Here is a 15,040-nt window from a genome sequence, read left to right on the forward strand (position 1 = left end):
CTCCTTTTTTGTCGCTTGTGTTTTACGTATATTTTGTACTTTTAGATTCGGGGCAACGTGCAGTAAAATTACGCTTGTATTTATAATTCCCTCCATTGACTTTTACTTTACAGGGCTTTACGAAGCCGTGGGACTTTTATTTTGAAACTTTTCACGGAAGCTCAATTGGTTGTTGCGTCCGTCTTGAGACCGCTCGAGTCTCCTTGAGGCAGACGCACGCAGCTGGCAGCTGCTTCAGTGCGCGAGACCCAACCATCGAACGGGGAGCTCGCGCTTCTCGCTTCACCTCTGATGGACTTGAGATAAGAGGAGATCAGTCAGCGTCTCTCATTTTTGATGCCCCGGGTGTTAGTAACACAGCAAGACACAAACTGCTCTGATGCTCTCAACTGTTCCTGCGCCCATTTTAATGTGTTTTATGTGTTTGCGCTCAACAGTGAGGTAGACTTTTATCCGGGCACATTTTAGAGTGTCAGCGTGTGATTTATCCCGTGGATGCGGCTGTCGGAATCCATGTAAGCCCTGCAGGATCAGCCTGTCACAGGGCATCATGGTGCATCAGGTTCTTCACAAGTGGATGAGGAATATTTCTCCAGAGATGCTGTTGCTGCTCCTGGTGCCGATACTGTGCTCCTTTCGTCTGTCAGGAGCGGCTCCCTCTCTGACTACCGAGCAGCTGGACATGGGGGTGGTAAGTTTTGAACCTTTTCTAGCTACTTACAGAGAACCGGGCTCGGAAGTTTTTCTGGATGGTGCAGGGAATATGAAGTGGTGTGTTCTTTTGTGTGTGTTTTTTTTAGCTTTGGTGTGTGAGAGAGCTGGAAGACCCCAACACCCCCCCGCCTTTTTTTTTTTTTTACTTGGGCTACTCTTGAACGTCCAGCGAAGAGCAAGTGCTGGCCTCTCTAAATACTTGCTCTGAATTTTAACTGCGCTCTGCAGTCCACTCCACAAGGCAGAGTGGCAATAGCACACTGCTTGATTAAAAATAAAAAAAAATAAAAGACTGTATAGGATTTTTTTTCTCCCGAGGAGGAACCGCTCCATTAAAAGAATGAAGTTGTGATAAATACATGTCTGTGCAGGGGGTTGCTTCGATGTTGTATCGACCTCTTCCAGCTTATAGTGAACGACAATCCACGAAGCATAATTTATTAATGCTTTTTTTTCCTCCCCTCCCAGTAACGCCTTTGAAAGAGTCCAGAGGATTGCTGTGTTTAAAATAGATGATCCAATACTGTAGTCTGGCGTGGCTCAGTAGACTTGAACTAAATGCAATCTCTTAAATAGGCAGCACCATTGGTGGAGGATACAAACAAATCGATCAGAGCTGTGACTGCTTATGAGAATAAATTTAAGACCTTTAATAATAAGCTTCAGTGAGCCTTCATGGGTTTGGAGCTAGAGCAGAGTAAACTAATCATTAATGATTCTGTTACATTATATTTAGGTGTGTGTGTTTGGTATTGGTGATGCATCTTGAAATATACACAGCCTGTAAAGTGGTAACTGGCCTAATGCTGTATGTCATCATCACTACTACTACAGAACAACAGCATGAATGGCATTTACTTAAGACTGCCGTTAAGAAAGAAAAGAGACCTTGTGTTTGCAAGATCATACTGTGTGTTTATAGCCACTATAATGACGGCAGGCATAAAATTACAGTATGCACCATTTACTTTAAAAAAAAAGTTTGTAAAAGCTGATTATCATCTTCCTAAAGTAGTCCCCGCTGAAGATGCATTTTTCTCCATATTCCACTCCTTAGGGCAACTTCTTTCATTCTTTCATTCTTTCTTTCCTTTTTATTGTTTTTTTTTTGTTTGTTTTGCGGCTCATCCCAACTTCAGTCTTCCTGTCTCACTTTCTTTCAGCCCTCAAACTCTTCTCTCTCTATCTAAAAAGAAAAAAGAAAAACACACAAAAATCCCTACACATGGGATTATTTTTTTGCTTAAAGACAAGAACAAGAGAAGAGATAAGTTTAGATTTTTTTTTTTATTCATGTGTTACCTTCTGAGCGCTGCGTCATTCAGTTTTTGATACTCTGTTCTGACACATCTGGCACGGCAGACGATCTTATCGAGATGATAAGATCGTCTTATCGAGGCCGTAATTGTTGGCATGTATGAGCAACAGAAAGACAATCTGAACACGAAAATTCAAGATATGTAGGTTAAAAACTAGGCACAGATCTGTAGCACAGAGCCTTTTTTTAAGCTCAATGTCCCCACATATGACATATGAGTGTTTAAGTAGGACATATACACACTTTTTCCTTGCTGCATTCCTATGAGTAATGAAAGTAATGAAATGATACATAACAGCAAAAATCATCATATCAGATGTTTTCCTCTTGATACCAATATCTCTCTGTCCTCTGTTATTTTTTTGCACAATGCTATCCTCCTTTTTTAATTGTTATTCATTAAAGAATAGGAAAAATAAAAGCAATGTGCTTTTCGGGACCTCTCGCCCAGGCATTTCTTTAGAATTGCATGAACTGTGACACAACAAACAGTCCAGTGTCACCAGATGAAAAGCTGTAGTAACAGCAGCAATTTTCCTCCATTTACTGTGTCACAGAAAGAAATGCTCAAGGTGGAGTTTTTCCTGCATTTCTAGATAGAGCTGTGTGTGAAACACTCAGCCTCTGTGCAGCCTGTAGACTGAAGGGCTTAGCTTTTTGATGTAATAGTTGGGATGCTTTGCCCAGCTTTCTCTGCCATTAACAGAAGGGTGACACTGCAAAAAACATGCTGCTTGGTAAACCTGAAGCAATTAGTTTAATGGAATGACCGTTTCTTTTATGTTTGAATAGTTTCCAGCTCGATGTGTTGAGGAAACCTTGTTTTGGTTATCAGCCAGGTAAAGTCTTGACTTTTAATTGCAGTCATGTGAAAAAGTTTTCATAGGACGTTCTGCAGTCCTGTGAAAATCATTCAATAGTCAACAGCCACCTTTAGCAGCTATAACTTGAAATAATCTTTTCCTATATGACTTTATTATTCACATCATCGAGGGGAAACTTTGGCCCACTCTTCGTTACAGTTTTACTTCAGTTTGTGAGGTTTTTCTGGCATTCATTTACGGCAACAACTCAAGAGAGGACCTCTCTCGGTCCTGCCACGGCATTTCAGTCAGGTTGAGGTCTTGACTTTGACTGTTTCATTACAACACCTTGATTATTTTCTTTTCCAGCCATTTGGTCCTGATTTGGTGGTGTGTGGGGGGGAACATATTCCTGCATGTTGCTTGACTCAAATGTGAGGCCATCTGTCTGGCAGTTAAAGCTTGCCCCAAACTGACTCTAGAACACTTTGGTATACAGAGACTTCATTGCCCACTCAAGGACTGCAAGGTGCCTAGGTCCTGTGCCTGCAAAACAAGGCCAAAGCATCACCCCTCCATGTCTCTACTTGACAGTTGGTATGAGGTGTTCATCCTTAAATTCTGTGTTTGGTTTTCTCCAGACATGGCGCTGTGCATTATTGCAAAACATCTCACCTGTGCGAAGAACATTGATCCAGAAGTGTTGTGGTTTGTTCAGATACAAATTTGCAAACCTAAGCTGTGTTGCCAGAACAGGGCAGGCTTTTCTCCTGGCAACCCTCCCAAATGAGCCATGTTTGTTCTGTCTTTTTCTATTTGTAATGTCATGAACTTTAACATTTAATATGCTAAGTGAGGCCTATAGAGTCAGAGATGTAGCTTTTGAGTTATTTGCAATTTTCCTGAACATTGCGTAGCAGTATGTTTTTGCTAGGATGTCCACTCCTGGAAAGTCACTCTTAAATGTTTTCCCCTTGTGAATTATAATAATAATAATAATAATGGATTGGATTTATATAGCGCTTTTCAAGGCACCCAAAGCGCTTTACAATACCACTATTCATTCACCCTCGCATTCACACACTGGTGGAGGCAAGCTACGGTTGTAGCCACAGCTGCCCTGGGGCAGACTGACAGAAGCGAGGCTGCCATATCGCGCCATCGGCCCCTCTGGCCAACACCAGTAGGCAAGTAGGGTAAAGTGTCTTGCCCAAGGACACAATGACCAGGACAGAGAGCCCAGGGATCGAACCGGCGACCTTCCGGTTACAGATGCGATTCCCAACCCCCTGAGCCACGGTCGCCCTGTGATCTCTTTCTCACTGTCGAATGATGGACTTCAGATTGTTTGCAATTGGCCTTATAACCCTTCCCCGACTGACGGGCAGCAACAATTGCTTCACTGAGATAATTGCTGATGTCTTTCCTCCTTGGCATTGTGTTAGCACACAATTGAATGCTCCAGCCCAGCAAACTGCCAAAACTTCTGTATTTATAGAGATGGTCATACTTGCTAATGATCAGTTAATGAAGTGCTTTTGATTAGCAGCACTTGCCTCTACTTACCCTCTTAATTCCTGTGGAGACAGTAGGGGTGTACTTACAGTTCTGTGAAAACCTTCTTTTTCACATGACTCTTGTGGATGTGGGAGTAGATACCTGTCTCCCTGTGTTAGTCTTGTGATGTCTTGGCAGTCCAGTGGTGTATCTTAACTGTTGCCAAATTTTATCTGGAATAGGCTCCAGATAGTGGTTGAGAAAATAGACTGATGAAGTTTATACCTATAGCATCTGCTAAAGTCTTGATTGGGATTGAAATATTTTGTTTATATATATAGTCCAACCTTTGTAGTCCTCAGTGTTTTGGCAATAGAAACCCAGTCTTGCAGATGGTAAAAAAAAACAAAACAAGACAACTGCTACCGATTTAAGTCCATTTTCAAAGCAGTTCTGCTTTGTTTTTGTTTGTTTGTTTGGATTTAGTCTGTTTAATTAACTCTGATCACATATGCAGACATGCTGATGTCGATTGAAGTCATTTCTTGGCTTCTTCATGTAGGCTGTACTAAAATTTGTTTGATCACAGTGACAGTTTTTATAGTGGTGAGAGCAGCGTCTTTGTAGTTTCTTCTCTTCATTGTGGAAAAAAACATCTATAGACACTTTAAACAACTTTTGCAACATGTTTGCATTGTGATCTTTGAAAATAAGTGTTGTTTCTTCAAAATATGCATACTTCAGTTGGGGTTTTCTAAGGGTATGGCGTAGCCTATTAGTTGTATTGAGATGTGAATTGTCTAGTTTAAGGAAAACATGCATTCCCCCGGACCAAAGCATATTTCTTACTTTGAAAACGGGAGTACCTGAAAAGGAATGTGATGTCCTCTTATGGCCAACCGCAAAAAGCGAAATGTAGAAAATCTCTCTGCTCAAAAAACCACAAAGACATGAAAGTGCCTTTCAAGTTTATATTTTCGAACCCCTCTTGACCAAGGATCTTTGCCTGCAAGTCTGGGACAGATCACATATTTCTTTCTTTTTTTTTTGGTACTAAGAAATAGTTTGAGGACAGAAGAAAAAATATGTATTCCAGAGTAGGGCTGGGCGATATGACCCAAAATTCATATCTCGATATTTTTTAGCTGCATGGCGATATAAGATATATATCTCAATATTTTTTTTTAAAAAGCCATAAGTTAAGAACAAAAAGAGAGTTCTTAGTCACACTGTGTCCCAGATGTCACACGGGCATTTTCTTTACATACAGCGTAGATGTACATGAAGAAATTACTCATAAATAAATTATCAGCATTTATTAAATAATCATGGTCCATAAATAAAAGAAAACAATGTTGTTTTTGTGCATAACAAAAAGCTCACAATTGTGCAGTCAAAATGTAAACTAATAGAAGCTGAGCATAATAACAAAGAGACAGATTTCACAGCTGCACCACGTCTCTGAACAGGTGCCATTTGTGGTCCTTATACACACACAGTACGGTAATATTACGTTGAAGCACAGTACGTATCACTCCGCGAGGCGGCTCCATCAAGCGGTGCAGCTCCTTAGCTTAGCAAAGTCATATTAAAACATTTTTTGACAGATTGCTGAGCGCTGTGCACCACATAAAATCGGTTCGCGGTCAGTAAGCACAACCAGAATTCATACATAAGGCGCACTGTCGAGTTTTGAGAAAATGAAAGGATTTTAGGCCGTGCAGCCCCCTCGTTAGCGCGGTTAGCTCGCTAACACGTTGACGCCGTCCAGCCCCACGCACGGGGCGATCCGCGGTAACTCGCTAACGGAGATTTTCCGCTTTCATCTTGTCATTGCCTGCAGGTGAAGCTATGGGGGAGGTGGAGTTGTGTTCAGTGAAGGAGAGGCGAGGCCGAGTAACGTTTCGTAGAGACAAAAGTGGACGAAAGAGAGGCAAACCTGCGGCTCCACAACGTAACATAGACTATATCGATATAAACGATATTGTCACATCTTATATCTCGTATGAAAATATATCGATATTTTTAAAAAACTCGATATATCGCCCAGCCCTATTCCAGAGAGGCGACATGAATAAGATGTCTTTGGGGAAACTCCTGACGCTCCAGGGAAGAGGTGTCATCCTGCAGTTCTTTTTTTCAGAGGCCTTATGTGACACCCTCCTACTCTAGGGATCTGAGCTAGATAGCAAATTTTAAGTTCATAGTTTAATTTTCCCAGTAAAGTAAGTGATCATATCATTATGAAAATTACCATATGTGAAAGCTTCTAGCTGAAGCTGGAAGCCAGAAGATGATTTTTAATCCTGCAAAGCCCTGTTAGAGGCAAAAGCATGTGTGAATTACGACTTTATAGCACCTTATACTTGATAAAGTAGAAGAATGTGATTTAGACTTTTTGGAAGATTAAAGTTTCCGGCTTTATTCATTGTCAAAAAAGAGAGAATTCTCACATTTGATCTCACACAAAAAAGTAAATGTAAGCAGTATAACCTTACTTCATCTTCTAGGTTCATCATGAAAGACAGAGAGTGCTTATCAGTGCAGACAGCTGAGATGAGTATTAGTTGCCCAGTGACTGATTTGTTGTCACTGGGGAGCCAGAGTACACACAGAGGACATTATTCACTGGAAGGACTGTAAACTACAGATATTATCAGATGATTGTAGACATAATTCTCTTTCCACAGTGGATACAAACCAATGAGCCACAACATTAAAACCACCTGCCTAGAACTGTTCTTACAGGACAGGACATCTGGGGGCGGTCCACGTCGTGTTTGGCATACAATAGGATCCTCGCAATGGGCCCTTGGGGTCTTGTAGGTTATAAGATGGGGCCATGTTGGGCCATATGTAAATATTTTCCATCTGGCGACTGTTGATAATTGTGTGGTGTTCCATATACGCAGTGCAACCTGTACTTTGTGGCACTTGTTAGGTCAGAAATGTATAGAAAAAGTGAACAGTACTCATTATGAACCATACAATTCCAGGTCTTTATGGTGCTACATATGCTAGCTTTGCTTGATGAGAATTTTCATCAGGGTCTGTGTAAAGCTTTCGGCTTTAAAGCCTAAATTATACTCCATTGCAGAAACAGGAGAGTTGGGGAGACACGACGGCTGAGTAGCAGTTATAGTCATTCCTGTTTTATTTTGACATCTGCCTTAAGTCAGCCGTATAGGGAGCATCCAAAGTTTGTGGATTGTAATGTAAATTCTCTCCAGACGAGTTGGCACGATCACAAAAAATTAGGCAGGCATGCAGGCATCCAGTGTCCCTCGTGCTCACCATCGTATGAGGAAATTTAAGTCACTGGGACATTTGAACTGACTCCAATAAACTTCCAGATATAGAAAGTATAACTGAACTGTTAACAATTTGCACCTTCTAAGTTAAATATTCAAACAATGTAATTTCCAAGCAGTAAAACCACCAAAACCGCCAAAATAATGCCTAACAACCTCAAACACAAAAACAGTCCCCAAAGAACAATTACTGACAGACTCACCTGATATGTGTTCAGTCATCTATCCCATCAATAATGGTGTGGGTGCTTTTCCTGAGTGGTATACACATTGAGGTTCTTATCCTGCAGAGGGAGGTCATGCTTAGCCTGCCACTGTGTACACTCACCCGCCACTTTATTAGACACAACTATTTAAGTGCTCATTAACTCATATGTCTAATAAGCCAATCACATGGCAGCAACTCAGTGCATTTAGGGATGTAGACACGATCAAGGCACCCTGCTCTTGTTAAAACCCGGTGTAGAATGGAGAAGAAAGGTGATTTTAAGTGATTGAACTGGCATGGTTGATGTTGCCAGAAAGGCTGGTATGAGTATTTCAGTAACTGCTGATTGTCCAAAGAAGAGAAAATAAGTGCTCTTCTTTGATGCCAAAATAAACAGTAGACAACTCTGGGGTTCCACTCCTGTCTTTTAAGAGCAGGATGCTGAGATTTCAAATCACACCATTATTTGTTGTAAACAACATGAAAACATGGATCTATTCTGCCTCGTATCAATAGTTTAGTTCAGATGGTGGTGGTGTAACAGTATGGGGGATATTTTCGTGGCACTCTTTGGCCCCTTTTATACCAACTGAGCATCATTTAAACACCACAGTATCATTGGTGATGATGTCCATCCCTCCATGACCACAATGTATCCATCTTATGATGGCTGCTTGGATATCACAAAGCTCAAATAAGGTTAAACTGATATGACCTCCACAGTCACCCGATCTCAATCCATTAGAGGACCGGAGAGTGATCTGATGGACCGGGAGATTCACAACATGCATGTGAAGCTGACAGATTTCCATCAAAGATTTCTACATCATGTCAATGTGGACCAACATGTTTCCAGGACCTTGTTGAATCCATGACACAAAGGATAAAAGCAGGTCTGAGGGTAAAAGGCAGTTCTACACGATACTCATAGGATATATAGCCTGTATTTGTATAGCGCTTTACTTAGTCCCTATGGACCCCAAAGCGCTTTACACTACATTCAGTCACCCACACATTCACACACTGGTGATGGTAAGCTACATTGTAGCCACAGCTGCCCTGGGGCGCACTGATAGAGGCGAGGCGGTCGGACACTGCCGCCACCGGGCCCTCTGACCACCACCAGTAGGCAACGGGTGAAGTGTTTTGCCCAAGGACATAACGATGGAGACTTTCGGAGCCGGGGCTCGAACCGGCAACCTTCTGATTACAAGACGAACTGCCAACTCTTGAACCACAATCGCAACCATATACCTAATAAAGAGGTCCATGAGTGTGTATGTGTTTGATATAAAGTACTCAGTCACTCAAGATTTCTAAGGAAACACTCACCTAACCACAAAATAAACCTTTGAATCCTGTAGTAGTGACTCTAACAACCAAATACTGAGTCCTTTAGAAACACCCCACACAGCAGCGATGAGAAGTGTTCATTTTATAGCTACGCTTATCTAGCTTGATATATCACTGAATAGCTCCTATTTGCTATTTCAGCACTTGAGGGAAAGTAGTCATAACAAGTAAAATATAATATGGTATATGTTTCTTGCTCATCATATAATCTTCCTTCTGAGGTGTATTTTCTCCACTGAAACATAACTGCAAGCTTCCCAAAGGAACTATCCATCTGAACGCACATTTCTTCCCTTTGGATAAGCGAGCCTGAGCTGGCCAGATTAGCAGCTGATAAATTACCTAAATTACGTATATTCAGCCACCTGTGGAATTTTATTCATGAAAAAACACAACCATTACACATTTGAATAATGATCCTAAAACCTTGAGACTGCACTTGTATGTGTGTGTGTGTCCATGTGCCTAGAAGGACAACCACACTCCGGCTAGTCCATTTCTCACCTTCATTTTGCTACGTAATTTCTTAAATGAGAACACCATCTGGCATCAATTCCTCTGGAGCGGTAGGTGCTCCCCTTGTGCTCCCACACTGCCACCACTTACTATCCTTCCCTGCTAAAATCTAAATAATTTAATCAAGTCTTGAAATTGCATCCAGGAGCAATGACAAGAAGCAAAAACAAATGTATTGTTTTTTAGGATCGAGACAGAAGATGGGCTTTAAAAAGTGAGGCTACGTATTTTTTTTTTTGGGGGGGGTGGGGGGGTGGGGGGGTTATTATAACCAAAAATACATTTTTGATATAACCAAAAATTCTTATTCTTCTATTTTTAGTGACATTTCTGATTGACTTAAAAACCTTTTTTTGTGGCCTTTTCCATGGTTAACAAATACATGGTCTCTGGGAAGAAAATGTAGCTGGGACTCACTATTATAGTATGTTAATAGGCGATCAATTTGCAGCTTGTGTTCTTAAGAGACCTATAAGCATGACTCAGGAAACATCCAGAATACTTATGCAACAATATCCACTCCACTCATTCTCTGCTGGTTGAATCCCAACCAATTTTCTTCAAATGGTGCTAATCCTCTGACCAGCAGCAGAGCTTTAAGATGCAAATGGTATTTTTAATAATTCAGTTTTTGTTCTATAGGGTATAATTGGGTTTCTCAAACAAGCAGCCTGGCCACCACCTGTAGCACCACCTTTACTAACGTCTGGGTTTGTCACAATACTAGAACTTAAGAAAATGCTGGATACCATTTGATACAATTTTTGATACCACGTGAAGAAAGTGATCAAATGAAGAGGCATAATTGTTTTTAAATAAAAATTATAACAATACTGTTCTGTGCAAAAGCATTCAGCTGCAGCCATATCTATTTCCTGTTTTTCTGGTGACTTGGTTTCATCGCTGATCAAATATGTCACAATTTCTGTCTGGTTGCTGGCAGTTTTCTCAGCTTCAATCAGGGACTTTAGGAGGACTATTACACTTTTTACTGTCTCCATATTGTTTTCTCCACACCCTCCTGGTGACATCATCAGCCGCATACATTTATGCTCACCATTACAGAGTGGATATCCCCTTCAGTATTCACCTGAAAAATGGGTCTTGGCACTCTTGCTTCTATATCAGCAATGGTGAAATAATTCAAAACCAGAAGCAGAATACCTGCAGTTTTTTTTTCCAAAGTTTTTTTCCACAATATTCCATCTTTTCAAACTGTTCCAACAGCTCCTGCAGTATAATCTGCAAATCTCTGAGCTTCTGTACCGATATAGCATTAAAAAAGCAATAAAAACTGCAGCTGCTGTGGCAGGAGCACACCACACAAGGTTACAAAAATTAAGAGGTGCCCAATGCACAGAAGTGGTGACATCAATTTCAATTCAGCTTTGTTGTACGGTGACGTTCATGAGGCACCGGACAACAGGTATAATGGGTCCTAAATGTTAACCTTGATAAAATGGCTAACATTAACATGTCCACTGACTAAGTTAATATTTATGATAACTTTAGTATTTTTAAACTGAAGCTTTACTGACCTGCAAAATGTCTCATAAAGATAGGTTTGTGCATTACTGTTTAGCTGCTAGTGGCATGTTTAGGTGCTAGTGACAGGAGGAGCTGTTTGCTGTGAAGTTGTGTGTCAGGTTTTGCAAATGAGTGTCTAATCCAATAATAGTTACTAATAATTAGAATATGAGTAATAATTTATTGAAGACCCTAATCGGTACACATGCTGCCAACTGCTGAAATTTGTTTCTGTCACTGAAAAAAAATTGTCATCCATAAGTCAAAACTTTTGGTTATTATCCAAAAGTTTCAGCTTACTCAGAAGTTTGAGTGAGCACATAGACATTTTGAGGTAATAACCCAAAATTTTGATGCTGGGGGGAAAAAAGTACCATCAAGTTGTCTGTACTTGCACTTCAGTACCTTTCACTTTCTCCTTGAGTGTACCCCGTTTCAAATAGAACACTTTCTTTTGCACTTTTTGCCAGCACATCTTGGTTTGTCTTATTACTCCAAGAAGTCCAGGGATAGAAGGTGCTCAAAGAGAAAATGGGAAGCTGTGACAGTCAAGGATTGCTGCACTAACTAATAGAGACAGGTCAAGAAAATAAGACGTATCCCAAATGAGCATTCTGCCCACACAGAATATGATTTATCAGCAAGCATAATTTACAAGTAGTGACTGTCTGGACAGTGTATTGATATGTATTTCTAAAAATTTACCTTAGTGAGTGATGAGGAGTCCTGAAATGTTAGCCCACACAAAAATAACTGGATGCTAGTTTCCCTGTAAACCTGTTATTAGTCTCTCACCCTGAATCATTAGGATACTTTTAGCAGTGCTGTCCCATTTCATCAAGTGTGACCTGCCGTCTGTAGAAAGGTATCATGGGGCTTATATTGAGGGCAGCAGATTATTTCAGGAACAATGACGTGGGAGAAGATTTTAATGTTGGAGAGAACATATTTCTCCATAAAGATTGACAGTCAGCTTGTAATTTAAGCTTCTCAGTACGACGGAAACCAGTCCTTCAATCCACTCCTATCCAATCTGTCACCTCAGCCATGATAAGATTAAAAGTTCTCTGGAGACATGCAAGTTTCTGAGAAGACTGTCAGCATTATTGGGGAGTTCATTATTTCCTCAGAAATCAATTCAGAAATGGTCTCAAGAGCTCCGACACCTCATTGGCTGCCACTGTAGCATGGTGGTGTGGGACTGATGTGTGGCAGCTGTAAGACTTCTCCATGGCATGTTTCCAGACAATGATAACATTGATTTCCTGATAAGATTTGGCAGCATGTGTTCACAACTTGATTTACTGCAGGCAATATTTATGTTGATCTATGAGGAGACTAAAGTATTGGAGTTGTAAAATAAAGCTTGCAATTTCAACCACGTATTCCATTGTCTGTGTTTATTGAGTGTAAAGAAATTCTAGACCTGAGGATTGATTAGGATGTTTTTGTTTGTTTTTAATCAGTAGCTGAATGTGTTTCATACAGAGGGTATTTATGTCACATGTCTAAAATAATAGACATGTTTATTTTCATCAATCCAGCTGTCTACATGAGTGTCATAACATTTTGGTTGGTGCTATATGCACGTCAATGTGACTGGGAGCATGGTATTTTGTGTATATTTTGTAGGGCTGCACGATTAATCGTTAGAAAATCGTGATCTCGATTCATACTTATGTGCGATCTCATTTCCAAATGACAACGATTTAAAAAAAAAAAAAAAAAAGACGACGTCGATTGTACCGCATTTTGATCCGGGACGTAATCTGCATGAAAACAAGCGCTCACTCTTCCTGCTCAACAAATGACAAGGGCGGAGCCTTATACCACGTGATACAGAAGCTGTGCCGTGTGATGCTAAAATTAGCAGGGAAAAAACAACGGAGAGCATGTCAGGGATGACGAGAAAGTGACAGGAGAAAATCCGTCCCGGTCAACCACCCAAACATCAATAACGGGAACCTTATACAAGCAGTACAACATGTTGCAGCAACCACAAAACATGAGACATTTGTTGTTTTTATGTTTATTTATTGTTTTTATGTTCAGTCTCAACTGTTACGAAGTTGATGTGCAGTTAATAAGTGCAATAAATATTTATACTGGAAAAGAAAATCGTGAGAGAATCGTGATCTCAATTCTAAGCCAAAAAATCGTGATTCTCATTTTATGCAAAATCGTGCAGCCCTAATATTTTGTCTAAATTGCGTCTTGTCCTTTGCTGTGTTCCTGTATGTGTGCTCCTTGCTTTGTTTTTCCTGAGTTTCCTAATTGTGTTCTAGATGTTCAGATTCCTGGGCATGGTTCCCTGTTGGGCTGTCTGGTTTTGGACTTTGTGATTTTTCTGGTCCAAGATGTGTTAAAGCTTCTTTAAAGTTCATTCCTGACTCAACAGTCCTGCATTTGGGTCCATATAATTTGTCCTCCACACAGCATGTCGAGACACCAATCACATTAAACCATGCTTGCATTGGTTATAATGCAGCTTCCATTATTCTTTCTTAATTTATCTATTTCACCCTTTTCTCCACTGGAAACTGCAAGAGCCCATGTGTGCAGACAAAAGCTGCTGGGTTCTTAGATTGGAGAAGTTATAACAACAACTTTTTGTTAACCATGTGTATCTGCTATTTGCTTTTGTTGAAAGCTAATGTGCTTCTTTGTTCCTTATCTTTATACTTTTGTGTTTTAATGAATTAATTGTCAGTTTGTCTTTCATTGTTATAGGTCAAATTTTTACATGACTGGTAGAATTGGATGACATGTAGGATGAATCCATCTTTAATTCATTCAAATTACTGACTGAAAATTCACTACACCTGTGTAGAGTCTGACAATAGAATTTGTCAGTTTGTCATTGCCTAGCCTATAGAGATCAGTGGTCTTCCCTCCACGGATATCTCTCCCCAGACCATCACTGACCCATCACCAAACCGGTCATGCTGAACAATGTAACAGGGAGCATGATGTTCTTCACAGTTTCTTCAGACCCTTTCATGTCTGTCACATCTGTTCAGGGTGAAGCTGCTGTTATCTGTGAAAAGCACAGGGTGCCAGTGATGGACTTGTCAGGTCTGGTATTTTATTGCAAATGCCAATCGGGTACACAGAAGCAGGCAGCGAGCAAAAGGCCCACGAGAGCAGATCGGGCCCTCAGGCCAATCTCACGAAGTTTGTTTCTGATTGTTTGGTTAGAGAATTTACACCAATGTCCTGCTGGAGGTCATTTTGTAGCTCTGGCAGTGCTCATCCTGTTCCTTCTTGCACAAAGAAGCAGATATCGGACCTGCTGATGGGTTAAGGACCTTCTACAGCTCTGTCCAGCTCTCCTAGAGTAACTGCCTGTCTCATTTGAATCTCCTGCGTGCTGTGAGAGACAGCAAAGCTTCTGGCAATTGCACATATTGATGTGTTGTCCTGGAGGAGTTGGACTACCTGTGCAAGCTCTGTAGGGTCCAGGTATTGCCTTATGCTGCCAGTAGTGACACTGACCCTAGACAAAACCAAAGCTAGTACAAAAAACAGAAAAGCTGAGGAGGGAAAAATGTCAATGGCCTCAACCTGTAAAACCCATTTTGGAGATTTTGTCTCATTGTTGCCCCTCTAATGCACCAGCTATTAATTTCATTAACACCAAAGCTGTTGTAACTGATTATAAAACCCCCTCTGCTGCTTAACTGACCAGATCAATATCCCGGAAGTTTAATTGATTTGATGCTATACTCTGATTAAAATGTGCTCCTTTAATTTTTCTGAGCATTGTACATCTAATCGTACACTGTTACTCTTA

At 40.6% G+C, this 15,040-nt stretch overlaps 1 protein-coding gene across 1 annotated transcript in view; it reads left to right on the forward strand.

Annotated features, from left to right (window-relative positions):
• Positions 1 to 222: 222 nt before the first annotated feature.
• mmp17a (matrix metallopeptidase 17a) overlaps positions 223 to 15,040 on the forward strand; it is a 112,464-nt gene continuing 97,646 nt past the window's right edge. Inside the window, exon 1 of the mRNA XM_086300505.1 lies at positions 223 to 691. Within this exon, the coding sequence (XP_086156631.1) occupies positions 551 to 691 (141 nt within the window). The 5' untranslated portion in view covers positions 223 to 550. The remainder of the gene's footprint in view (positions 692 to 15,040) is intronic.

This window comes from Aulonocara sp. 'chitande type north' Nkhata Bay, linkage group LG7, assembly GCF_057382095.1.
Source record: "Aulonocara sp. 'chitande type north' Nkhata Bay isolate Kocher_YH1m ecotype deep benthic linkage group LG7, A_spYH_male_GT1.1, whole genome shotgun sequence".
NCBI classification, from domain to species: domain Eukaryota; kingdom Metazoa; phylum Chordata; class Actinopteri; order Cichliformes; family Cichlidae; genus Aulonocara; species Aulonocara sp. 'chitande type north' Nkhata Bay.